The following is a 27,814-nucleotide window of genomic DNA, read 5'->3' as shown; positions in this document are numbered from 1 at the left end:
TAACAGTCCAGTCCAAGGCTGTTTGATAAATTGTACCTTACGTGATGTGCTTGGGTAAAAATTAAGATTTCACTGCCTTTCTGCAGGCAAAACAACACTTAATCTTTGGATATTGAGAAAACTGACAGAATAAATTCACTATCCTCCCTGTCAGCTTGCTTCAATGTATTTATTGTACATGTCAGAGTACACACTTCACACACTTAGCTTCAGGGATTGATGACAGAAATGTGTCAGCCAGTTTGACCACAGTGTTAAACTGCTGTTTAACGAGCAGCTGAGCAGCTAAATACATTAAGCAAACTGACAGTAGTGAACATTTGGACATTCAGTAAACATTTGGTTACTAAATGTTAGATTATCAACAAACTGACCATACTGAATTACATGGAAGCCCATTTTCACCAACAAAAGAAGAAATAAGGAAATGTTGATCATGAAAAAAAAGTCAAAATAATGAACTGAAAACCTATTCTATCCATCTATTAGACCATGATGTAGATCATGCTATTGGAACAGTGTTCTATTGTGTGTTCTATTGTGTGTTCTATTAAAACCAGGGGAGTTTCTCCCTTATAATGTCTGATATTTCATTTCTTAAATAAAAACACAGAACAAGTGGTTTACAGAGCAGATATGTATGCTAGAGAAAACAAAAATGCCATTCAGTGTCAGCTGGACTGTAGGATTCTCTGGCAGCAGATCTCTGGCAGCTTATGTAAGTTAAAAGTCTCATTACTGGGAGGAGGAGTCTGATTTTGTTTCTTGCAGTTGCTTGCGTGTGTGTTTGTGCACAGGTATGATTTCACTTCCATTTTTTTGTGGGGCCAAAGAAGAAGAAATGCGCTAAAAAACACATATCAAAACTGTCTTTCCAATTGTGGCTGAAACATGTTGAAACGTGTCGACCCTGACATCTCGGCCACACAGTGTTTGCTAATGCATCCTTGAGATTCAGTTTTACGTAGGGGATTTCAATTTTGCTGCAGATATTTCCTAAGACTACTTCACTATTGCACGCTGCCATAGGCTTGTGTTTGCAAGGAGAAGTGAGACGGTTAATTTCATTTCCTGCCTTTTAACCCCTGTACCTAAACAACACCCAAGTTTCCTGTCAGTATCTGACACAACCTTTCAGCTGAGATCTGACATTGATTCATCTGAGGAGTTTTCTTTGTGTTGATTTCATACTTTTTTAGGTAAAACCTTATTCTTCATGACGGGAGTATGGATCACGTTCTAATTCTCCTCGTGACGGTAGCAGCTGTAACTCATGGTAAGATCCTCATCATTAAAAACTTTACAAAACCACTGAAATAGCACGTAAAAGATGAATCATTTACGCTGAGTTACATACTCTTTTGAATCTTTCCCACCTTTGTTTCTAGTTGCTGGGGGTAAATGTAGTCAGACCCAGAACCAATATCTGTGCACTGTTACTCCTGGAGGATCTGTGTATATCCAAGTGGTGACCAATGCTAGCAGCCATCAAGTGTGGTGTCAGAAGAAGCTTCCCAGCGGACTCATAAAATTCCTCACTGTGAAGAAAGACAAGGTGTCGATATCTGAAGAATACAGAAAGAGAACAGGATTTTTCATCAACAACGGGACATTCATGATCACAGACGTGACGAGGAATGATTCAGGTCAATACATCTTAGAAGCCTTTGATCCAAATGGGGTCCAAGTGAGAAACATTACTGTTCAACTGGATGTTGAAGGCAAGTATTAAAACATTTGATCATCATGTGGGAGTGAAAATACAAAACACCAACAAAACCACCAATTTGTGAAATGTAAAAGATTAAAGCAGAAAACCTAAGAATCTAGAATTCAAAAACATGGATTTCAGTGCTTTGCAGCTTTTTCTGACTGTTCACTGTGAATAAAATGTCTGAGCACTTGGTGTTTGCTGCAGTTCAGCTACTTGCTGATAAAGGGGCTGTGTAGTATTACTTGTGTAGAACTATTTCCTCAGCATGGTGACTTTTTCAGATGTTAGCAGTATACACAACTCGAAACCTACATAGAAATGATAAAACATAACCGTGCTTTCCATTTAGTCACTGATCATTTATCTATACGTGATCTTTTCTTGCCACTGAAAGGTGCTGTGGATAGGAGAGGCACTCAATGTGGTAAATACACAGGAAGTAGCTGTGTAGCTGTGGTTAAACGGGTGTTTGTCATTTTGTGGGTTTGTTAAGTTGCTATAGCCTCCGATGTTTGTAGTATTTGTTTTGAGGTGTGATGGGCCGGAACAGGGGAAGCCAAAAACACATGCAGTAATCAGGAACACGAGGAAAACGCACACAAAACATGAACAGGAACTAAACCTGAAGCACAAGGTAACTCAAGGAAACTAAAAAGACAAACTGGCAAAAAAATATAGAGACTTAAATACACTAGTGAGAAGAGGACAGCAGGACAAAGGTAAACTAAACTTGGCGAGGCAAGCAGCAAGCAATCATGGGGGGGGGGGGGACAAAGACAAGAAGTAAAACCATAAAGGACAAACAAGGCCAGTTAAAAATGAAACCAGAAAAGAGTCACTTAGACTCGCAGATTATGCAGTTCATGACAACAATAAAGTGCAGGACATATTTGTACACATGTACACGTGACAAAACATTTATTATCTCAAGAAAAATCTGCCGATAAAGTAAAATAAAAAACAACAACAACAACAACAACAAAAAAACAACAACAACACCAAAAGATCAGCTCCCTGGATATTCCTGTGGCTGCTGTTGTAGTACAACAAAGCACTATGGCATTGAAGTTGGCCTTGCACAGGCTCCAGTTGTTTGCAGCATTCTTTACACTAATTGGCTCGTTCACAGCTGTGTGGCTAATAATGTCAACAATTTCTTGACATGTCTTTGACTGAACTGCATATCATAGCTCCTCTACTGTACAAATAAGATGTCAATTTCAGATTAAAACATGTTTATGTAGTAATCTGACTTGTATTAAATAGTCTGGAGCTGGAAATAATGGAGCTCCTGGATACTTGTATGGATCTGTTTATGGAGCATTTAACCACATACAGAGTCTTTCTTTTTTGTATCATGACAGCTGGTATGTGACCCAACTCAGAATGTAGAGAGGCCTGAGGAGTTAAAATCACAAATCTCAGGCAATATAGCTTACTAATACTGAGTGATGACACAAGTAATAAAAACAACGTTTAAAAAGGAAGAGCGGCAGACATGCATTATAACAAATAATGAATTTATTTAAATTAAGATAATTAAAACAGGAGGAGTTGAGGGCTAACAGGCCTAAAAGAACAAAAGCACTCAGATAAGTGCAAATAATTGCTTTTATTCTACCATATTAAAAAAAATAGCCTAGTTTGCACCAATTAAATACTGTAATTAAAGCTTAAAACAAGGGTAGAGTCCTCGCTGTGGGAAGATCCTATCGCGATCTGCTTATACTTACACCATGTGCTCACCAGGTGCCCACTAGAAGATAATTCCAACACTGCAAGGTTTTAAACACTGCACTGCACAAGAAAAGCCAGACATGACTATGTGACCGCCACCATTTATATCACCACACAGCATGCAAAGTGTGTACCCAGCGAAACTACTCCCCACAGGCTGGACCTCTACCTAAAATAAAAACAATTTAAAATTAGTAAAAAAATTAGTAGAGTAAAAACAACAGGTGAAGCAAATACATTCGACCAATAAAAGAACCGCTCAGGCAAAGCAGCAGTCTGGATCTGGGCCTGACAGAAGTGACAACCACTATTAAAAAATGTGTTAATACATATATAGGATATAGCCCCACTACACCGCCTTTAAATAAGTTACATACTTAAGGATGTGGGGGGCTCTGTCTGGTTCTGTGGTCAAAGCTCAACAAGGTGCACTCCTCCGTCTTCCTGTCAGATGGAAACACATATTACTAAGGAGCACAGGGAAAGAGCTACGTTTGATTTAGCCACAGCCTACCTCTTGCGCATAGCATCCACAGCCTACAAGCTCACAGGACTACAAAGATCTGCACACACCAAAGCACAGCTCACAGGAGGCGTCAGACAAAGGAAGTGCTGCACCCTCACCTGGCTTTTTAAAGACCGGCATATCTATCCCCACCCACTGGGCGGAGTCTGCATAAACGTCTGCAACTGAGGTGGTGAACAAAAGTGATGTGATAAATTAATAACAGACACACCGGTTTACCTCTGAGTCACACACTGGAAATGAATATGTACTATATAATTACCAGTGTGGTCTCTTCTCCCTAGAACATGCTTTTCCAATCCTGATCACGGTCTCTGCTGGAGTGGGTGGTCTGCTGTTAATGATACTGTTTTTTGTTGTTGTTTGCTGCGTGTGCAAGTGTCGCAAGAAGTCAGGTAAGGTTTTACAGACTTGTAGTCAATCAAAGGTCCAGAAGTATCAGTCAGTACCATATTATTTTTCGCTCCACTTCAAGTGATTAATCCTTTTGTGTTATTCTCTCTCTTCTGCAGGCGCAAAAAAAAAAAAAGAGAATAAACATCTTCACTGTGAGCTTGGCCCTTGATGAACTCACCTCTGGACCATTATCATCAGTGGACACTGATCTAAAGTCTCCATGAACTGACAGCAAACAGGACTTTTAGCATAACTGAGGAGCTGGAAAAGACTTTTCATGTCTTGCATTAGCGCAGAAAAAGATTTTGGATAAAAAACCTGTGTAGAATGAAATTTTATTACCTCAAGTTGATCTATTTTAATACAGCAGATTGTACTAAAATTAGACATTTGTTTACTCTATATTCACTTATAAACGTTACTTTGTGTTTAGTTTTCAGCCTTAATCTAATTAATGTCTAAAATTCACGCCTTGAACATCCGTTTAACTGCACCATTTTTCTATAACACTTTCTTTTAAGTCCATATACAAATTGTTGTTGTAAATAAAATTAAAGAGAAAGTTTAATAAAGTGTAAAACATAAAACAATGTCTTGAATCATAGTCTCGGACAACAGTTTGAACAATCTATTCGTACTGTTACCAACAAAATGTGGAACTGAGATGACCAGTTCAGGTCAGTGCAATATTCTATTTCCTTTACCACGTTGTGAATAACACAAAATATATATGCCCTGATGATAAACCTGAGACTTGACTGTGTTAAACTGGCCTCACACAGTTTTCCCCATGTGCGAACAAGCATTCTGGGTATGAACAAAACATCAGCTGCTAAAATGCATTTTGTTTAGGTTTCATTAAATTATGTTGAATTTCACTTTTTAGCTGTTTGGCTATCGTGCAAAATTGAGCTGTACCTGTATATTAGTCTAGAAAAGATACATGAAAACATGTCTGTGACTGTAGGAGGTGAGATGTGGTATCTTGTTTCTGTGGCTTTTAGTGTTGGTCTGTAAAGTACAGACCTCCCCCCTCTATTGTACTGTTGTTAAATCGAGCTGCTTAGTCAGAATTTTCACACTTCTCATCTGAAGCTGATCACTAAGAGTAAATATTTCAGACTGTAGAGTGAAAGAGGAGGAATTTATCTGAAAGCTGCCTACTGAACCAACAGAGGCTGAACAGTGAAGGAGACATGGACGCTGTGGTTGGATTGTTGCTGTTGCTGCTCGGAGTCTCTCACGGTGAGCTGTTCAATTAAAAAAAAATATTATTATGTTTATTTTAATTTGACACTTTTAATTAAGTAGAGTGAGTGGGTACATCTTCAGTGATATGTGAATTAAATATAATTTTGTTTTTCAACTTTAAACTGCAATGGACTGCCACAGACGTATGATGCTGAAACAATAGCTGTTACAATAGCATGTAGTAATTATTAGTGAAGAAACTGCTGAGAGAAGGTGATTTAAATCTTAGCATAGCAGAGTTATTAAGTAAGATGTTTTGTTAATATAATTTATGTATCTATTCCACAAGAACAACTTGTCTTGTTTTTCAAATTTCAGTCAAGGTCATTGATTAATCCAATTTGACTCCCTTTCTGAGTTGTTTTACAGTTAATTGCATGATGCATACCTTCTCACCAAACCGTTAAACCCATGTTTTTACAGTTCCATCATTATTTATTTCGTCAGTTCATAAACATTTCCAGAAACACAACCAAAAATGTAATTTTTTTTAATCTTTGGCAAGTTTGAGTATTTTATTAGATTTTTTAAAGACAAATTCCTGTATGTTTGAGTTTTCAGTGGGTGAGGTTAACTTGACATAAATGCAGAATGTCTTCTGCAAAGATGGCAATTGTTTACAACTTTCTTTTCAAAATGTCCAGGTGTGGAAACCTCCTGTGATGGCAGACAGGATGGAGCTCAGTGTTACGGAGCTTTGGGAGGAACTGTGGTTCTCCAGCTGATGGACAGCGCCTCGGGAATATTTAAGTACCAATGGAAATCTAAAACAACAATAATACTCATTTGGAAAGAGAATAAATTGGTGCATAATCTGATAGAAAACAGATCCATCTTTACTCCCAGTAATGGAACATTTAGGATCAATAACCTGAGCAGGACTGACAGTGGTGAATATAAACTTGAAATACATGATGCAGCTGGACAAACATTAGAGCAGCGGACTCTACAGTTGTCCTTTCAAGGTAAATTCCTTTTTCTCTGTCTGGAAATATTGACAGACCTCATACATCTCATATTATATTGATAAACTACATACTGTATCATAGCCTCCATATATCTGTATTTTGTTCCTGTCTTACTTTGAGTTAGAAACTGATTCTGACAACATAAAAAACATCATCTGAGTATTTTTCCCCTTCAGCTCCTGTGTCCTCTGTCCGGCTGGTGTTTGAGTGTCTGTCCCCGGCAAAGATAAGGGTCCTGCTCCTCTGACGGAGGGGACAGTCCTCAGTACAGCTGGACTCTGAATGGACACACACTGACAGATGCTGAGCTCCTCTCTGGAAACAGTGAGACTAACAGCATCACTCTGAAACCAAACATCTCAGGATGTCTGAACTGCTCAGTCAGGAATCACGTCAGTAGTGTCTCCAAAGAAGTGAGGATATCTACCTGTGGTGAGTGAGAAGATGAGAAGAAAACCCCTTGATGAAGCTGACACTGATGATTATGATCACTCTGTACATCAGCCATGGTTGATCTGTTTCTTTGCCCACAGACTTCATTAACTGCAGCTTAAGCAATGGGACAGTCCAGTCCCAGACCCAGTCACAGAAATGGAGGCCTCCACTGTGGGTAAGGACATGGATTTTGTGTCCTCCAGTCACCTGACACCTTTATATCAAACTCATACCTTCTCCAGCACAGACAGCCCATGGTACATTGTAACTCTAGCTCTGTGAACACAAGGAGAGACTTGTCAACCCAGTTTAAACACAAGACAGTTTGCTTCATGTACACGTCGGTCTGGGATTAACACGTAACTACAGATGGATAAAAAACAAAACATTACTATTCAGTTGAAAATAGACAGAATTTCCATTTAATGTGATAGAAAAGAGATCCTTCTTTACTCCCATCACTGGTACATTTAGGATTGACAGACTGACAGAGGTGAATATAGCCTTGATGTGCTTTGATATGCCTTCCTCTGTATTAGACACTGATTCTGGCAACATAAAACTGTGTATTGAGCTGACTACAGGCTCCACCACGGTCACAGATACTACAGCAAGTGAGAAGACTGGCATCACAGTGTGAATAAAACTGTACAATAAGGTCCATGAAATTTGTTGCACCGTGACTTCCTGCGACAGAGATCACCAGTAGTTCATTACTCAGTGAGAACTAATTGTCACACCTCTAACTTGACATGTTTTCTTTTCTGTCTTTGTAGAAACAGATAACTCCCTGCTCATATGTGGTTTGCAAGCAGCAGTGGCAGTTCTTTCAGTCATTGGGATTACCGCCTACTTTGCTTGGAAGAAAAAGAAATCCATGAAAGCTGAGGACCCTGCCATCCCACCAACGATGGAATATCCAGAGAACTCTGTTTTGATGGTTGAAATTTCTGCATCTGAACTGTAACTTCTTGAAACTAACATTTGAGCGCTGCGTCTCTTCCTGTGATGGCTCATGTGTCTTTGTAGCTGTGAAAATATTGTCCAGAGTGAAAATTCTCTTCTGTTTTTATTCCTTACAAAACTACTTGTGCCTGTTGTGTTGACAGCTTAGCAGCTCACCGAGAATGACTTTATCATCTTCAGTGCACCTCTGCCTTTGGAGAGAGATAAAACATCCAGAGACCCACAGCTGCAGCTGGGATCAGATCAGAGAAAATATCTGTGTTAGATGCACAGTTGAAGAATTGTAAAATACTTTTTCTTTCATTACCGCTGAATTAAATCACAGTAGAAACATTTATTGGAAAGTGTGTGTGTGTGGTGTCAGCTAAAACAAAATGTGACACTGTGAATAGAAGTTATAGCCTCTTATTAGCAGTGAAACTGATTCTGATGCCATTTGAAAATGATTGAGCTATGTGTCAGTTTTCTGTATCATTGTTGTGCAGTGAAAACAACATACATCCAAATTTGGTCTCTTTCACTTGGTGATGTAAATCAACCATTTTATGACACACCGGAGTTTTCAGAAAATAAATTTTAGTGGGTGTGAGGTTTCCCTCTACTGGTTTACAGAGGTGTTACCGTTGCTAATTGATAATTCTGTATCCAGTTAAACTCTCTGTTGAGAGCATGCAAACATTTCAGGAATATCATTACAATAATATTTGCATAAGTAATACATTCCATGATACAGCTGTTACTGCCTTAAGAGGCTTTTCTGCCATAGTGTGCCTCTCAAGAAACTGTGTGTAAAATGTGTCTCTTTATTACTTGCTTTTGTCGAGTTGCCAGTGGAGGGCGCTATTATCTAACGAGACGATAAAGGCAGAGAGCGAAAGGTAGAGAGAAAGAGAAAGAGAGGAGGATGACATGATAAATTTATGTGGTGAACCTTAAACCAGAAACATTACAGAGGAAGATCATGAGCTTTAGAACACTGTGAGAAAACAGCTCAGTGTGAAGGTGCACGTCTGAGCACTTTGTGTGCGTATTTCCACTGCAGCTGAGGAACTGAAGTAACCAGCTGAAGTGAATAATCTGCTTCCTTTGCCACGTCTGTGAATGACAGAACAAAACAAACTCAAATCATATTATTCCATATCATATTTTCAAATTCAATAGATATTATATACATACAGTCGTCCTCAAAATTATTCATACCCTTGCTAATTCTTGTGATTTTTGCATTTAGTGATGAAATTAATGCATGTTTTCAAATTTGTGTATCAGGTATATGTGACCAACAACTGAAAGAATGACAACAATACAAAATGCAAAAAAATATGTATGTCTGGGGTGTTTTATTATTGGAGTCCCAAAAAATGCCATGTTCAAAATTATTCATACCCCTGACAATATTTCAACAAAAATGTGGCAAATGTGGTAATTTTTGTCCAGTAGTTACTGCAAGATGTCACCATGGAATAAAACCTTTTATTTAAGATGGTGGGCTAAATGTTAAAGCAAAAAAAGACATCTTTCCAGAAGAGTATAAATAGGGGAAAAGTGTTCAGGTCATTCTCAATTTCTGGTCATCATGGTCAAGAAGAAAGAGCTCAGCGAGGACCTACGTCAGCGCCTTGTTCGTACCCACAGTGAAGGAAAGGGTTACAAGGCCATTTCCAAGCAGTATGATGTCCCTGTTTCAACTGTCCAGAGCATCATCAAGAAGCACAAGAAGTTCAACACTGTTAAAAACCTCAGTGGGCGTGGCCGGAAGCGCAAAGTGTCCCCCAAACTTGCGAGAAAAATCTGCCGAGAGGTCAACACAAACCCACAGACCACAACCAAGGCCCTAATTGAAATGCTTGACCAGACAGGGACAAAGGTGTCACGGTCCACCATTGAGCGAGTCTTGCACAGAGGAGGTCTCCATGGACATAAACCTCGGAAGACGCCGCTACTTGGGAAGAAACATCTGTTAGCTCGCCTGGCCTTTTGTAGACGGCATCTGAAACAAGATCCCAGCTTTTGGTCAACCATCCTGTGGTCTGATGAGACAAAGTTGGAGTTATTTGGCCATATGGATGCTCAATATGTTTGGAGGAAGAAAGGAGAAGCCTATAGGCCAAAGAACACTGTGCCCACTGTCAAGTACGGTGGTGGGAGCATAATGCTATGGGGATGTTTCTCCTCCAGTGGCACAGGGAATCTTGTCAAGGTCCAAGGTATCATGAAAAAGGAGGATTACATCAGGATACTTGATGACAATGTGAAGGAATCTGCTATGAAACTCCAGCTTGGCCACAACTGGATGTACCAGAACGACAATGATCCTAAACACACTGCCAAGATAGTGAAGAAATGGTTCAAGGACAATGATGTCAATGTCCTGGAATGGCCAAGTCAGAGTCCTGACCTCAACCCCATTGAGAACTTGTGGCACTACTTGAAGACCAGAGTGATGGCGAGGAAACCAACCAACCTGACCCAGCTTGAAGCTTTCGCCAAGGAAGAGTGGGCCAACATCCCACAGGAGACATGCAGGAAGCTTGTGGACACATACAGGAATCGTCTGGAAGCAGTCATAAAGAATAAAGGCTATGCCATTGACTATTGAATGAAGACCATGGACTAGGGTATGAATAATTTTGAACATGGCATTTTTTGGGACTCCAATGATAAAATACCCCAGAAATAAATATTTTTTTGAATTTTGTATTGTTGTCATTCTTTCAGTTGTTGGTCACATATACCTGATACACAAATTTGAAAACATGCATTAATTTCATCACTAAATGCAAAAATCACAAGAATTAGCAAGGGTATGAATAATTTTGAGGACGACTGTATATGGTGTGTTTCCTCAATTACAGGTGTATTCATGAATGTAACTGCAGTGTTTGACATAGATGAGTGAATTCATTGTTTTGTTTGGCATGAAATCATAATTGGTAAAATAAGGTCAGTTTCACTCCCATGTTTATAAACAAGTCTGATGTAAACAAACTTTTTAAAGCATTAAACATTAAAAGCTTCAATTGTACAGGTGTACCTAATAAAGTGGCCTGTAAGTGTAAAGTAGCTAGAATAGCATCACTGTTACGTGTGTGGCACAGACAAACGTAACTTTCAATCGGGTATCGATAAAACATTTTCAATACCTATACGGATACCGATTCTTTGCCTTTTTTTCAATACCAAATTAAAAAAAATCTATTCTAGAAAATCTACATGACACATAACTTTGAAAAACTTTGGTTTTATTTTTCAGTTTCTGCACGTTTTCATACATACATGCATGGAAAACGTACAAAGTTGTTAGGCAGTGTGCGCAGTCTCTATTCTACGTGTGAGGACCAGACAAACGCGCATCGTTACCTTTAGCCTTCTGACATATTTATTTATTCCACGAACACGTTGTTGAAACGGAAAATAATCATATCCATCATCTTCGTTTTTCTGGACGGTAACAGAGACAGAAAACTAATGCGTGGTGGGTGCACACCGTCACACCCGGAAGTCATAACACATTTCAGAATAAAAGTCCACAATAACACTGAGTGCAATGTGTTCTTATATGACAATACTTAACAAAAGTAAAAAGTGAAAAAAGTACAAAGGAACAAATGTAACCAACACAATGAATTAGTGCAAACAGTTTTCAGTGCAAAATTAACAGTTTCAGTCAGTATATCAGGCTTACCTCAGCATTTATATCTGTTTTTCAGGTGTCAGACGAGCTCGCTCCAGGCTGATAGTGTCCCCAGCAGTAGACAGTGTACGTTCTGAGGGAGTGGATGTTGCTTGAACACAGAGAAAACTTGTTGCCAAGTCAGAAAGCATTGGCAGAGTGTCGTTCATGCCTGTACACATTTTGCATTGTGCACTGTTAACATCGATGATGCTAAATTGGAGCGACGCTCTAGATCTTTTCCGCATTTTAAACGGATTTACACAGATTTACACAGATTGCGGTCGGAAGAGCTACATTTGTGGGCATGGCGTAAACTACTGTTTTTCCGGGATGACTTGACACCAGCCAATCACCATCACTTTTGAGCTTGACACGTCAAACATGCTGCAAGCTTATTGGCTCACTGACGTTGACGAGTTTAACCCATTAGGTATCGAAATTTGGCACCGAACCAAATGACATTTTTCGGTACCCGATGGTATAGAGGAAATTCGGTCGCTGCCTCAAGACGTACTGAATTCGATACCCAACCCTAATCGCTATTCAACAAACAAACAAACAAACAAACAAACAAACAAACAAACAGACAAACAGACAGACAGACAGACAGACAGACAGAAACAACAACTGGAGAAGTGATAGAACTGAAGAAGTAAAGACGGAAACTGTGCGCAGGAAATAACTTCCTGGTTTCAGTCTTGCGTTTAAAGCATTTCTTGAGGATGTCCACCAAGTCACATTTCAGGATGTGCAGAGCAGGATTCACATTTTTGCTGTTCGGGGAAATAAAGAAATTTGTCTGAAAGCTGCAGACTTGGTCAACAGAGGCTGAACACTGAGGAGACAAGGAAGCTGAGGTTGGACTGATGGTGATGCTACTAGGAATCTGTCATGGTGAGTTCTTTCCTCAATTTGAAACATACACTGCCCTGCTAAAATGCATTTTGCTTACGTTTCATTAGATTATGTTGAATATCACCTTTTCAGCTACTTCGCTATTGTGCATAACTGAGCTGTACTGTATATCAGTCTAGAACAGATACATGAAAACATGTCTGTGACTGCAGGAGATGAGATGTGGTCTTGTGTCTCTGTGGCCTTTAATGTTTCCAAGTACTGACCTCTGCTTCCTCTTCCCACCTCTAAACTACTGTTGTTAAATCGAGCTGCTTAGTAAGACTTTTCACACTTCTCATCTGAAGCTCATCACTAAGAGTAAATATTTCAGACGTTTGAGTGAAAGAGGAGGAATTTATCTGAAAGCTGCCTACTGAGCCAACAGAGGCTGAACAGTGAGGAGACATGGACGCTGTGGTTGGATTGTTCCTGTTGCTGCTCGGAGTCTCTCACGGTGAGCTGTTCAAAAACTTTTTATTATTATTATTTTTATTTTTTTTGACACAGTCTATGAGATTAAGCAGAGTCAGTGGGTAAATCTTCAGTGATGTGTTCTGGAGCTCAAACACTGACCCACACTAGGACCAAATTCATACAAGAATCATGACACATATGTGAATTAAATATCATTTTGTTTTTCAACTTTAAATTGCAATTGACTTCCACAGATGTAAGATACTGAAACAACAGCTGTTACAATAGCATGTAGTAATTATTACTGAAGAGAGAATTGAATCTGAGCATGAGTTATTAAGTGAAATGTTCTTGTTTTTCAAATTTCAGTCAAGGTGGTTTATTAATCCAGTTTAACTCCCTTGCTAAATTGTTTTACAGTTAATTGCATGATGCGTACCTTCTTTGCAAACCTTTAAACCTGAGACACTATGTTTTTACAGTTGCAACTTTATTTTACATTGAATTATTCTTTCATCCTTTCACACACATTTCCAAAACCACAACCAAAAATATAATTTGTTTTCTTTGGCAAGTTTGAGGATTTTACTTGAATTTTTTAAAGATGAATTTTGGTATGTTTGAAAGAAGTTGTACATTTAGCAACATGAGTTTTTAGTGGGTGAGGTTAAATTGACATAAATACAGAATCATTCATTATGTAAAAATAAAAAATATGACAATTGTTTATAACTTTCTTTTCAACATTTCCAGGTGTGGAAACCTCCTGTGATGGCAGACAGAATGGAACTCAGTGTTATGGAGCTTTGGGGGGAACTGTGGTTCTCCAGCTGATGGACAACGCCTCAGGAATATTTCAGTACCAATGGAAACACAATAAAACACATATACTCATTTGGAAAGAGAATAAATTGGTGTATAATCAGATAGAAAACAGATCCATCTTTACTCCCAGTAATGGAACATTTAGGATCAATAACCTGAGCAGGACTGACAGTGGTGAATATAAACTTGAAATACATGATTCAGCTGGACGTATATCAGAGCAGAGGACTCTACAGCTGTCCATTCAAGGTAAATTCCTTTTTCTCTGCCTGGAAATATTGACAGACCTCATACATCTCATATTCTATTAATAGGCCTTATACTGTATATATCATAGTCTCCATATATCTGTATTCTGAGCCTGCCCTGTTCTGAATAAGAAACTGATTCTGGCAACATAACATTGTTTGAGTATTTTTCCCTCAGCTCCTGTGTCCTCTGTCCGGCTGGTCTCTGAGTGTCTGTCCCCGGGAAAGATAAGGGTGTCCTGCTCCCCTGAAGGAGGGGACAGTCCTCAGTACAGCTGGACTCTGAATGGACACACACTGACAGATGCTGAGCTCCTCTCTGGAAACAATGAGACTAACAGCATCACTCTGAAACCAAACATCTCAGGACGTCTGAACTGCTCAGTCAGGAATCACGTCAGTAGTGTCTCCAGTGCAGAGGAGATATCTACCTGTGGTGAGTGAGAAGATGAGAAGAAAACCCCTTGATGAAGTTTACACTGATGATTATGATCACTCTGTACATCAGCCATGGTTGATCTGTTTCTTTGCCCACAGACTTCATTAATTGCACCTTAACCAATGGGACACAAATATCACAGTGGGCGTTTGCAGACACTAATATAAAGTGTATTGAGCCGACAACAGCCCCTGCCCCGGTCACTACTGATAAAAGTAAGGAGACCAGCTCCACCACGGTCGCAGATACTGCAACAAGTAAGGAGACCGGCTTCTCAGTGTTAACAAATCCTTACAATCATGTCACATCCGTGACTTCCTCCACCAGTAGTCACCCGTGGTTCATTAGTCAGTGAGAAGTGTCACACATCTAACTTGATACGTGTTTTTTTGTGTGTCTTTGTCGAAACAGATAACTCCCTGCTCCTATGTGGTTTGCGAGCAGCTGTGGCAGTTCTTTCAGTCATTGGGATTAACACCTTTTTTTTAAAGTGAAATGTTTTGCTCATATATTTTATGTATCTATTCCACAAGAACACCTTGTCTTTCTTGTTTTCTCAAATTTCAATCAAGGTGGTTAATTAAGCCAATTTAATCCTGACGGATTAAGCGGTATAGAAGATGGATGGATGGATACATGATGTGTACCTTCTCAGTAAATGAGACACTATGTTTTTACCGTTGCAGCATTATTTGAAATTGAATAATTCTTTTCTATTTCATCCTTTCACACACATTTCCAAAACCACAACCAAAATTATAATTAGTTTTCTTTGGCAAATTTGGGAAATGTACTTTAATTTTTAAACATGAAGTTCTGTATGTATGAAAAAAGTTGTAGACTCAACAACATGAGTTTTCAGTGGGTGAGGCTAACTTGACATAAATGCAGAATGTCTTGCAAACAATATTATAGCTAATAGCTAAACCCAAAATGTTTGCCAGTCTCAGGCCTGTGAAATGAATGTAATCTTTTTAATTGCTAAACAACTGGTGACAACTAAAATATGACAACTATTTACACCTTTCTCTGTAAATGTCCAGGTGTGGAAACCTCCTGTGATGGCAGACAGAATGGAGCTCAGTGTTATGGAGCTTTGGGAGGAACTGTGGTTCTCCAGCTGATGGACAACGCCTCAGGAATATTTCAGTACCGATGGATAAACAATAAAACAGATATACTCATTTGGAAAGAGAATAAATTGGTGCGTAATCTGATAGAAAACAGATCCATCTTTACTCCCAGTAATGGAACATTTAGGATCAATAACCTGAGCAGGACTGACAGTGGTGAATATAAACTTGAAATACATGATTCAGGTGGAACACAATTAGAGCAGCGGACTCTACAGTTGTCCTTTCAAGGTAAATTCATTTCTCTGTCTGGAAATATTGACAGACCTCATACATCTCATATTCTATTAATAAGCTACATACTGTATATATCATAGTATCTATATATCTGTATTCTGTGCCTGTCCTGTTCTGAATAAGAAACTGATTCTGGTAACATAACATTATCTGAGTTTTTTTCCCTTCAGCTCCTGTGTCCTCTGTCCGTCTTGTGTCTGAGTGTCTGTCCCCGGGAAAGATAAGGGTGTCCTGCTCCTCTGAGGGAGGGGACAGTCCTCAATACAGCTGGACTCTGAATGGACACACACTGACAGATGCTGAGCTCCTCTCTGGAAACAATGAGACTAACAGCATCACTCTGAAACCAAACATCTCAGGACGTCTGAACTGTTCAGTCAGGAATCACGTCAGTAGTGTCTCCAAAGAAGTGAGGATATCTACCTGCAAAGGTGTGACAGAACAGCATGAGAACAGAACTTGATATTGATCATTGTAACAGTGATGATTATCATCACTCTGTACCTTAACCATATGTGACCCAACTCAGAGTATAGAGAGGCCTGAGAAGTTAAAGTTATGCATCAGCAATGCAAGTTATGTGAGTGAATTATGTTATGGTGACACAAATAACTGAAACGTTCACAAAGGAAAAGCAGCAGACATGCATTCAAATAAATAGATTTATTTAAAAACATAATTTAAAAGAAAGGGGAAATGTTGAATACTAGCAGACCTGAAAGAACAAACGTTCTAAATTCTACAACATATTAAAACAATCTAGATAAGTGAATGTAAGTATAAAAATTTAAAGCAACGGTAGGGCACTCACTGTGGGGAGATTCTATCGCAGCCTACTCGTAATCACACATGCTCACCTGGTGCTCACCAGAAGACACTTCCAACACTGCAAGACTCTAAACACTGCAAGTCTACAAACACTTCATCATCATAAGTGGTTTTCACTGAATTGCATAAGAGCTTCTCAGAAACCTTCAGTCATTCCTCAAAAACACTGATGATAAAATACCTGTCATATCACTTCACAGCTAAAATCTGTCTATTCCTACCATTAGTGGGTGGAGTTACAAACCTAAACCAGCCAGACCTCCAAACCTAACTCAAACCTCACACATAGTTGATTTGTTTTCTTGCTCAAATAATTAATGCTCCTTATTGAAGGGGATATTACAGTGGACACTTGAAGTCAGTGGCACCTTATAAATTAATGAAGCAACAGTCTCATACAATGTGTGGTCATTTCCACTCAGTGTTATTGAGAGTGACATTTTTTTATCAGTCAAATAAATGAGATTTCCACCATGGATAAGGATAGTGGCATAACAGTAACCCTTACAGGGAACTTTGTTGTCTTAGTGCTAACATAACATCTGGTCTTTGTGTCTCTTGTCTGAACAGATCACTCTCTGCTCATATGTGGCTTCCTGTCAGCAGTGGCTGTTCTTTCGCTGGTTGGGATTGGCATCTTTTTTTATTTGAAGAAGAAGAAACATGAGAAAGCTGAGATGTCGGCCACAGCTCGACGGAGGGAGTACTCAGAGAACACGTTTCAGATGGTTGAAGTGAGGAGTTCATCTGATCATTAACTTTTTCCAGATTTCTCCTGTAAATATATTGGCAGTTTATCAACTCAGCATAAATAGCAAGTGAAAGTGTTGCAGATTAAATTTACCTCTATTTTTCTCTTGAAAAGTGGAGACCTGTCACATCAGTGGTTGTTGAATAATAAAAGTAAAATCATGACACCTCTTATAGAGAATGTATGAAAATGGAAAGACTTGTTGTGACTGCTTGAACAAACACAGAAAATGATAAGTGGACTGCTGATTCTGATAATCTCACTGTTGTCAGAAGACATTTGTTGCATCTTTACATATTATGTGGACAAGGTTCAGTGTTTTCTTTGTTCTCATAACAGACAAATTCAATTACAGTACAATCAAAGACCAAATGCAGTGATAATATAAACTTTTAGGTGTAAAAATCAATTTATTGTGAGGCAAGGTGTGACACTGTAAATAAAGTTTGTATTGTATCAAATGGAGCTTATGATTTTATTTGGAAATTAATTTACTGTAGATTTTATATATAAAAATGGTGTATTTAGTCAATTACTGGTATATTCATGTAAATGTTTGACATAGATGAGTGAATTCATTGTTTTGTTTGTCATTAGATCATAATTGGTAAAATAAGGTCAGTTTCAGTCCCATGTTTATAAACAAGACTGATGTAAACAAAGTTTTTAAAGCATTAAACATTAAAAGCTTCAGTTTGGTTGTTTTCTTGTGTCTTTTGTTTTTCTTTAATTAAAAATCATCAGTCTATGGATCAATAAATCACTCGTGTTTTAAAGTTAGCAACCCTCATATTCACAGATTGCAACTCTAATAAATGCTGAGCTTGATTATTAACTTTGGACTCAGAATTTGCACAGCAATGAGGAAAATACATTTTCAGTTCAGCTGGTTTCTGTGATGGAAACACAGTGATGCAGTGACTTGGTTGTGTTTGTGCTAAACTGACCTTATGCCCTTTTGCCCCGCAAGTACAGATAAGCAGTTTACATGTAGAACCATCATCCTCAGATCCCAGTTTTACTAAAGAATACTGCTTTGTTCTCTGAATAAACAAATATTTTTCTGTGTGTTAAAAGACCAATCTACCTGTTAGACAGACACTCTGCATTCATTATGTCATTCAGCACACTTCCAGTTAACGTCCATCTCAGCAATAAACATATAAGTAGATTTACACAGTTCTGACAATGTCACCCAAAACTGACTGATAAATGTAGATGTTATAGCAGGGCTATTGTATAGGATTGCATTGTGTTGTACAGGTGTACCTAATAAAGTGGCCTGTGAGTGTAAAGTAGCTAGTATAGCATCACAGTTACGTGTGTGGCACAGACAAACGTAACTTTCAGCTGATGGTAATCCATCGCTATACAACAAACAAACAGAGAAACAACATTTAGAGAAGTGATAGAACTGAGGAAGTAAAGAGAGGAACTATGGGCAGAAGACGACTTGCTGGTTGGAACTATTTAAGCATTTTCTTAAATAGTGTTGTTGAATTCACTTCTTTGCCATGTTCACACAGACTTTTCTCAGAACTGTTCTGAGACTGATCACTCACAGGACACATTTCAGGATGTGCAGAGCAGAATTCACATTTTTTGTTTTTGGGTGAAATAAAGAAATTTGTCTGAAAGCTGCAGACTTGGTCAATAGAAGCTGAACACTGAGGAGACAAGGAAGCTGAGGTTGGACTGATGGTGATGCTGCAGGTGACTGCAGAAGATGAGATGTGGTATCGTGTCTCTGTGGCTTTTAATGTTTTCAAGTACAAACCTCTGCTTCCTCTTCCCTCCTCTAAAACACTGTTCTTAAAACAAGCTGCTTAGTAAGACTTTTCACACTTCTCATCTGAAGCTGATCACTAAGAGTAAATATTTCAGACTGTTGAGTGTAGGAGGAGGAACTTATCTGAAAGCTGCCTACTGAGCCAACAGAGGCTGAACAGTGAGGAGACATGGACGCTGTGGTTGGATTGTTCCTGTTGCTGCTTGGAGCCTCTCACGGTGAGCTGTTTAATGTATTATTATTATTATTATTATTATTATTGAAATTTGTCACAGTTTATGGAATTAAGTAGAGTTGGTGGATACATCTTCAGTGACCCACACTAGGACTGAATTCATACAAGAATAATGTCATATCAAATTGAATATAATTTGATTTTTTCCATTTTAAACTGCAATTGACTGCCACAGATGTATGACGCTGAAACATCATCAAACATCATCACATCAATATAGTAATTATTACTGAAGAGACTGCTGAGAGGAGGTGCTTTGCTCAAATATTTTATGTATCTATTCCATAAGAACATCTTGCCTGTCTTGTTTTCTCATATTTCAGTCAAAGTGGTTAATTAATGCAATTTAACCCTTGTTAAATTATTTTACAGTTAATTACACAATGCTTACCTTCTCAGCAACACTATGTTTTTACCGCTGCAGCATTATTTGAAATTGAGTATTTCTTTTCTATTTCATCCTTTCACATGCATTTCCAAAACCACAAACAAAATATAATTAGTTTTCTTTGGCAAGTTTGGGAAATGTACTTTAATTTTTAAACATGAATTTCTGTATATATGAAAAAAGTTGTACACTCACCAACATGAGTTTTCAGTGGGTGAGGTTAACTTGACATAAATGCAGAATGTCTTGCAAACAATATTATAGCTAATAGCTAAACCCAAACTGTTTGCCAGTCACAGGCCTGTGAAATGAATGTAATCTTTTTAATTGCTAAACAACTGGTGACAACTAAAAGATGACAACTATTTACAGCTTTCTCTTTAAAATTTCCAGGTGTGGAAACCTCCTGTGATGGCAGACAGAATGGAACTCAGTGTTACGGAGCTTTGGGAGGAATTGTGGTTCTCCAGCTGATGGACAACGCCTCAGGAATATTTCAGTACCGATGGATAAACAATAAAACAGATATACTCTTTTGGAAAGAGAATAAATTGGTGTATAATCTGATAGAAAACAGATCCATCTTTACTCCCAGTAATGGAACATTTAGGATCAATAACCTGAGCAGGACTGACAGTGGTGAATATAAACTTGAAATATTTGATTCAGCTGGAACAAAATTAGAGCGGCGGACTCTACAGTTGTCCATTCAAGGTAAATTATTTTCTCTGCCTGGAAATATTGACAGACCTCATACATCTCATATTCTATTAGTAAACTACATACTGTATATATCATACTCTTCATTTATCTGTATTCTGTGTCTGCCCTGTTCTGAATAAGAAACTGAATCTGGCAATATAAAAAACATCATCTGAGTATTTTTCCCTTTAGCTCCTGTGTCCTCTGTCCAGCTGGTCTCTGAGTGTCTGTCCATGGGAAAGATAAGGGTGTCCTGCTCCCCTGAAGGAGGGGACAGTCCTCAGTACAGCTGGACTCTGAATGGACACACACTGACAGATGCTGAGCTCCTCTCTGGAAACAGTGAGACTAACAGCATCACTCTGAAACCAAACATCTCAGGACGTCTGAACTGCTCAGTCAGGAATCACGTCAGTAGTGTCTCCAAAGAAGAGGTGATATCTACCTGTGGTGAGTGAGAAGATGAGAAGAAAACCCCTTGATGAAGTTTACACTGATGATTATGATCACTCTGTACATCAGCCATGGTTGATCTGTTTCTTTGCCCACAGACTTCTTTAATTGCACCTTAACCAATGGGACACAAATATCACAGTGGGTGTTTGAAGACACTAATATAAAGTGTATTGAGCCGACAACAGCCCCTACCACGGTCACTACTGATAAAAGTGAGGAGACTGGCATCCCAGTGTTAACAAATTCTTACAATAATTTCACATCCTCCAGTTGCACTGTGACTTCCCTGACCAGTAGTCACCCGGGGTTCATTACTCAGTGAGAACTAACTGTCAAACATCTAACTTGATATGTGTTTTTTTTGTGTGTCTTTGTCGAAACAGATAACTCCCTGCTCATATGTGGTTTGCAAGCAGCAGTGGCAGTTCTTTCAGTCATTGGGATTACCGCCTACTTTGCTTGGAAGAAAAAGAAATCCATGAAAGCTGAGGACCCTGCCATCCCACCAACGATGGAATATCCAGAGAACTCTGTTTTGATGGTTGAAATAAGATAAGATAAGATAAGATAAGATAAGATAAGATAGACTTTATTCATCCCACAACGGGGAAATTCAATTGTTACAGCAGCATATAGAAAAGGTAGAAACGGCAGTAAAAGAAAATATAAAAATAACAATATACAATCCAAAAACACAATGAGAAGTTCTACATCTGAACTGTAACTTCTTGAAACCAATATTTGAGCGCTGTGTCTCTTCCTGTGATTACTCATCTTTGTAGCTGTGAAAATATTGTCCAGAGTGAAAATTCTTTGTTCTTCACAAAACTACTAGTGCTCCAGCTGTGATCACAGATCAGAGAAAACATTTGTGTTAGATTTACAGTTGAACAATTGTGAAATACTTTTTTCTTTCATTACTGCTGAATCAAATCACAGCAGAAACAATTAACAGAAAGTGTGTATGGTGTCAGCTTTCAGGTGTAAAATCCTGTTGATCTTAAAACAAAATGTCATGTAGTCATCATCGGCCACTTATTTGGGCTGGGTCCAGCCCGCCCAATTCACAATGCACCAAAGGCCTGTGGCACCTACACAGGTGGTGAGCCCATGGGAGGTGGTGCCACCTAGAGTGGAATTCAAACCCACGACCCTGAGAGGTTGAGTCTCATGCTCTACCAACTGAGCTAACCAGACAGACAGCCAGACAGCCAAAACAAAAATGTGACACTGTGAATAGAAGTTATAGCCTCATATTAGCAGCTCTGTATTTTTTAGAAAAGTGATTTTGCATTCAAGACATGTTTTTTTCTTTAAATATTGTGTATTAAAGGCCAAATTGTATTCTTAGACCAATAGAAACTAAAGTGTATTTTTTTTTGATTATATATATTTTATATGATTATAATTCCATTTATAGGTCTGTTTTACTCCCATATTTTCAAACAGTCATGATATGAAACCTTAAAGCATTAAATAGCAGTGGCTTTAATTTAGTTGCTTTCTTGTGTTGTTGTGTATTTAAACCCTGGTCTGTGCTTTTAACGACTGCTGGAAATTCAGTGTTTTCAATTTTAGTAGGTGTGAGGTTTCCCTCTACTGGTTTACAGAGGTGTTACCATTGTTGATTGATAATTCTGTATCCAGTTAAACTCTCTGTTGAGAGCATGTAAACATTTCAGGAATAATAATAATCATTACAATAATATTTGCATGAGAAATATACTGAGCCTGTTACTGCCTTAAGAGGCTTTTCTGCCACAGTGTGCCTCTCTAGTAGCTGCATGTAAAATATGTCGAGCTGCCAGTGGAGGGCGCCATTATGTAACGAGACGATAATGGGAGAGAGAGAGCGAAAGGGAGAGAGAAAGAGAGGAGGATGACATGATAAATTTATATGGTGAACCTTAAACCAGAAACATTACAGAGGAAGATCATGAGCTTTAGACCACTGTGAGAAAACAGCTCAGTGTGAAGGTGCACGTCTGAGCACCTTGTGTGCGTTTTTCCACTGCAACTGAGGAACTGAAGTAACCAGCTGAAGTGAATAATCTGCTTCCTTTGCCACGTCTGTGAATGACAGAAGAAAAACAACTCCAACCAAAAACTGCAAAAACAAACAATTCTAGAGAAGCTTTTGTCGTGACGTTTTGCTTGATAGGATGCAGACGCTTGTTATTCAGTTGTTAGCACAAATAATCAGCCTAGATGTTGAACACTGGTCGTCCCCAAATCTCAGTTTGATTCTTTTTCACCTTGTTGACACATTCCTCAAAAAGTCAAACTCATCTGACTGTAGTTTGGTTTTGTCAAAAGAATAAAGAGCAGGAAAATGTTTGGCGGTTGTTTGAAGACAGCAGTGCAGGTATAGCGAAAATAAAGTAAAACTAAAAAGGCAGCAAATAAAAACAACAAAGGTATTAACTGTCTAGTAATAAAGTCTGAAATAATGTAATTTACCACACTATCCAGAGGTGGAGGCTGTGTAAAAAAAAACAACTCAAATTCGTGTTAATTTTTCATTAGTGTGTTCAGACAATATATTTCTAAAATGTATTCTTCAGCTATCAGTATATGATATGGGGAGACACATAGTGTCACCTGGATGCAACAAGATCTGTTTCTTAACAGCTGATTTGTTGGAACATGGACATCTTAGAAATCCTTTGTCAGTATAATGGAGGAATGTTTCCCTCTCTTCCTCTCAGTCCATCACACACACACCATGGCCGTCTTTTTATAGGCTAAAGGGGAAGTGTAACTGATATCACTTCCTGTTCTCCCCTCGGCCCACAAAAAGATGAACAGAAGAACGCTCCACCTGTTTAAAGTTTTCACACATCTGAGGCTGCTCGCTATCAGGACACATTTCAGGCTGTGCAGAGCAGGATACACATGTTTGCTTGTGGGTGAAATAAGAGGAGACATGGAAGCTGTGGTTGGACTGTTGTTGATACTGCTACGATTCTGTACTGGTGAGCTGTTCAACTTGTTTCACGTGACACTTTTTAATACATTTTTTTGAAAGAATGAGATCATGTTTTTTAATACATATATTTAGCTGTGAGGATCAACATTTTCACACAAACATACACTTACAGTAAATACAGCAATAATGAGAGATTAATCTTTTAAATTATGTTTTTTTAGGATGGAAGATTTGCATTGTTTACAGTTCACATATTTAATTAACCCTGTGAACATTGACTTCCCCTCAAACTTCCCAAAAGAAATAAAAAACACATCCACTGTTATTTTAAATTTTCTGTCTCTTGTACATCTTTCATAATTGTTTTCCAAATACACAGCCAGACATATAATTTGATATCCTTCACAGAGTTGTAATCTCTTATACAAAGTTTGTATAAGACTTTTTTAATGGCTAGGAGACTTTAAATGACCTAAATAACCAAATAACTTTTTTCGCTGCAGACATTTTGATGTGTCACAGCAGGAAACTCACAGTTGTTACCAACAACATTAACAGTTGGTTTGTTTTGTTGAAGTGTCCCAGTAAGTCATGGCAGTGTGATAGTGAGGCAGTATGCACAACACCAGGACTCTCAAACTGAAGCAACTAAATGGAATTCAGCCATCATTAATTTAGTTACGTACACCTGTGCTTCTCTTACTGTGACGTGTAAAAATGAAAATGAATCATGTGAAAAACAACTTTCTTTACAGACAAATAGCACCGTTAGCAACCTGTGCAATGCTCAGCTGCACAACAATGAACACATTTGCATAATGTGGTCTGAGAGGGACACTGTTGCAGCAAACCCATTATTTCTGGTTTAGGTCAAAATTTGCATACATCCAAAACACTCATGGTCATTCTGGTAAATGAAATGGTCAAAATTGTGATATTTATTCTTTTCTTTAAAAACCTGTTTTAAAAAAAATGTCCAGGTGTGGAAACCTCCTGTGATGGCAGACAGAATGGAACTCAGTGTTATGGAGCTTTGGGAGGAACTGTGGTTCTCCAGCTGATGGACAACGCCTCAGGAATATTTCAGTACCAATGGAAACACAATAAAACAGATATAGTCATTTGGAAAGAGAATAAATTGGTGCGTAATCTGATAGAAAACAGATCCATCTTTACTCCCAGTAATGGAACATTTAGGATCAATAACCTGAGCAGGAATGACAGTGGTGAATATAAACTTGAAATACATGATTCAGGTGGAACACAATTAGAGCAGCGGACTCTACAGTTGTTCATTCAAGGTAAATTCCTTTTTCTCTGCTCAGAAATTGACAGACCTCATACATTTCATATTATATTGATAAACTACATACTGTGTTAGTTTCTGAGATAGAAACTGAATCTGACAACATAAAAAACATCATCTGAGTATTTTTCCCTTCAGCTCCTGTGTCCTCTGTCCGGCTGGTGCCTGAGTGTCTGTCCCTAGGAAAGATAAGGGTGTCCTGCTCCTCTGAGGGAGGGGACAGTCCTCAGTACAGCTGGACTCTGAATGGACACACACTGACAGATGCTGAGCTCCTCTCTGGAAACAGTGAGACTAACAGCATCACTCTGAAACCAAACATCTCAGGACGTCTGAACTGCTCAGTCAGGAATCACGTCAGTAGTGTCTCCAAAGAAGAGGTGATATCTACCTGTGGTGAGTGAGAGGATGAGAAGAAAACCCCTTGATGAAGCTGACACTGATGATTATGATCACTCTGTACATCAGCCATGGTTGATCTGTTTCTTTGCCCACAGACTTCATTAATTGCACCTTAACCAATGGGACACAAATATCACAGTGGGAGTTTGCAGACACTAATATAAAGTGTATTGCGCCAACAACAGCCCCTATCCCAACTACACCTGATAAAAGTAAGGAGACTGATACAACAGTGTCAAAAATACTCGCCACTAATATCTCATCCTCCACTCACACTGTGACTACCCCCAGCAATGATCACCCATGGTACATTAGTAAGTGAACTCTACCTCTGCTGCAGTGGATTCATTACTGTCATTTTCTCTCTTTTTATTTTCTTTGTTGCCATAAACACACCTGTGGTGTGCACCGTTTTAATGATCTGTGTGTCTCTTGTGTCTTTTTTTACTTAAACAGAATATTTAGCAATAATGGGTGGCGTACTCTCAGCACTGGTAATTCTCTTAGTGGTCGGGGTAGGAGTCATCTATGCTCAGAAGAAAAACAAAAACAACAAAGCTAAAGGTACAAGACACAACTTCTCTTTTCATCACTCACTGCATTCATGCTGCTTTCATGGTTTATTTACAGATTTAAAAAAAATAGTTTGAACAATTTCTTTAACAATCCACTAATATCACTAAGGATATTTAGTCAGGCCACATTAAATATGATATGTTTGTGCCACTTCTTCTTTCCACTCTGCAGAGAAAGCAGATGAGCAGGAATTAACCTATGCAGATGTGAGGGTCGTGCAGCGGCAGGGAAGGAAGGTGCAGCAGAGGCCACAGGAGGAGGTGGAGTACGGCCAAGTCAAGTTTTCGAGGCAGTCTCGGCAGATCGCTGAACCAGCAGGAGATGATTGTGTGTACGCCAAGGTCCGTAAAGGCACATGATTTGAAGTGTTCGGTGTTTTTGCAAAGACTGCACGACTTAAGGCAGATAGAGGGAAGAGCTGTTTGTCAAGATGGCAAGAGGTTTCATTTTTAATTTAGTGTGATTTCCCATTACAAAATACAACCCATGAAAGCTCATTCATACAGTGATTTTCTGATTTGTACTGTAATTCTGGGTTGTGACCAGGTATATGATCCTCCAGTCTCCTTAGCTTTACATTTAACATTTCCATCCTGACCTAAGGACGTTCCATGGACAAATCATTTCATTGCATCAGACGGTGACCAATTTAGTTTTAGCTTATTTAATATTTTCTTAAAAAATGATTTGTGTTTATCTTTAAGTGGTGAAGCACTTTCATGTTTTTTACTTTTCCCCTTAAGTTATCCGCGCATTTGCTTTTATTTCATTGTTAAAACACTTTAAACTTGCAATAATGATGATACAAATTTTAAGAATAATAAAGTCTTTATAATGTATTCAGTTCTATTACTCACCATTGATTGGTAGACATGAACAGTCTGTACGTCCAATAAGTGTCATCAGTACGTTTATGTTGGTCAATCATTGGTGTTCTCATGTAATTTAAAATGGCTACTTTTAACTTCATTTCACAGTAAATAAGTTTGCATTTACTTAAAAAATGTATGTTGTAAAATGTATTTATTAAACAAATGTGGATAAATTAAGGGAGTATTTTAAATAAGCTCCGGTACAGTGAGCGCTGCAAAAATAGATTTATTTACTCTTTGGTGCAGGGTATGTGTGTGTGTGTGTGTGTGTGTGTGTGTGTGTGTGTGTGTGTGTGTGTGTGTGTGTGTGTGTGTGTGTGTGTGTGTGTGTGTGTGTGTGTGTGTGTGTGTGTGTGTGTGTGTGTGAGCTAATGTCAAAATCAACTTTTCTGTCTTCCTTTGATGGTCTAGGCTAAAGATAAGTTTGTAGAGAAATGTCTCTCAGGAAGTTCATAGGAAACAAGTATTTGTTTCCTTGATGTAAGCACTTCTGCTTTTTCGTAGTTGTGAACTTTAGGCCTAAGAAAATGGTTTATCAGTTGCAGGGTCTGATATTAAAGAAGAACACCTAATTATAGGGTGTTCAAACTGGTGACAGCCTCATGGCACCTCAATGATTTGAATGATAAAGAGTGGGTTGTGTAATCTTAATCATGCTGCTCATATGAAGTCAGGGGAAGACGAAAGGTTAAAGATCGTATTTTTGTAGATGTAAACA

The 27,814-nt window shown here is 38.5% G+C and overlaps 2 protein-coding genes across 4 annotated transcripts; both read left to right on the top strand.

Annotated features, from left to right (window-relative positions):
• The first annotated feature begins 1,029 nt into the window (after positions 1 to 1,029).
• On the top strand, positions 1,030 to 27,344 carry LOC121188949. The gene is made up of 9 exons (XM_041048897.1): positions 1,030 to 1,276; positions 1,389 to 1,721; positions 4,262 to 4,372; positions 4,490 to 4,540; positions 6,269 to 6,589; positions 25,385 to 25,642; positions 25,744 to 25,962; positions 26,105 to 26,212; positions 26,396 to 27,344. Exons 1-9 carry the CDS (start codon positions 1,228 to 1,230, stop codon positions 26,581 to 26,583), a joined length of 1,638 nt encoding a protein of 545 aa, XP_040904831.1. The 5' UTR covers positions 1,030 to 1,227; the 3' UTR covers positions 26,584 to 27,344.
• LOC121188233 (T-cell surface antigen CD2-like) lies at positions 12,708 to 21,376 on the top strand. 3 transcript variants are annotated; one of them, XM_041047873.1, is made up of 5 exons: positions 12,708 to 13,020; positions 13,734 to 14,054; positions 14,232 to 14,489; positions 14,591 to 14,761; positions 21,232 to 21,376. In XM_041047873.1, exons 1-5 carry the CDS (start codon positions 12,972 to 12,974, stop codon positions 21,264 to 21,266), a joined length of 834 nt encoding a protein of 277 aa, XP_040903807.1. In that variant the 5' UTR covers positions 12,708 to 12,971; the 3' UTR covers positions 21,267 to 21,376. The 3 variants fall into 3 exon arrangements, with proteins under 3 accessions (XP_040903807.1, XP_040903808.1, XP_040903809.1); XM_041047875.1 differs by lacking the exon at positions 21,232 to 21,376 and adding an exon at positions 14,889 to 14,971 and having other exon boundaries at positions 12,721 to 13,020; positions 14,591 to 14,705; XM_041047874.1 differs by lacking the exons at positions 14,591 to 14,761; positions 21,232 to 21,376 and adding an exon at positions 17,261 to 17,892 and having other exon boundaries at positions 12,720 to 13,020.
• Positions 27,345 to 27,814: the final 470 nt, after the last annotated feature.

Source organism: Toxotes jaculatrix, chromosome 10, assembly GCF_017976425.1.
Source record: "Toxotes jaculatrix isolate fToxJac2 chromosome 10, fToxJac2.pri, whole genome shotgun sequence".
NCBI lineage: Eukaryota > Metazoa > Chordata > Actinopteri > Toxotidae > Toxotes > Toxotes jaculatrix.
The sequence above is the reverse complement of the archived record's forward strand: the minus strand, read 5'-3'. Positions and strand labels throughout refer to the sequence as shown.

What these genes read in the sequence shown, in the direction of transcription:
- LOC121188949 (XM_041048897.1), top strand. Translation starts at nt 1,228, where the DNA reads ATGGATCACGTTCTAATTCTCCTCGTGACGGTAGCAGCTGTAACTCAT. An exon ending in TCACTGTGAGCTTGGCCCTT is followed by an intron (nt 4,541 to 6,268) that starts GATGAACTCACC and finishes CAAAATGTCCAG; the next exon opens with GTGTGGAAACCTCCTGTGAT. An exon ending in CAAAAACAACAAAGCTAAAG is followed by an intron (nt 26,213 to 26,395) that starts GTACAAGACACA and finishes TCCACTCTGCAG; the next exon opens with AGAAAGCAGATGAGCAGGAA.
- LOC121188233 (XM_041047873.1), top strand. Translation starts at nt 12,972, where the DNA reads ATGGACGCTGTGGTTGGATTGTTCCTGTTGCTGCTCGGAGTCTCTCAC. An exon ending in GCTGCTCGGAGTCTCTCACG is followed by an intron (nt 13,021 to 13,733) that starts GTGAGCTGTTCA and finishes CAACATTTCCAG; the next exon opens with GTGTGGAAACCTCCTGTGAT. An exon ending in AGAGGAGATATCTACCTGTG is followed by an intron (nt 14,490 to 14,590) that starts GTGAGTGAGAAG and finishes CTTTGCCCACAG; the next exon opens with ACTTCATTAATTGCACCTTA.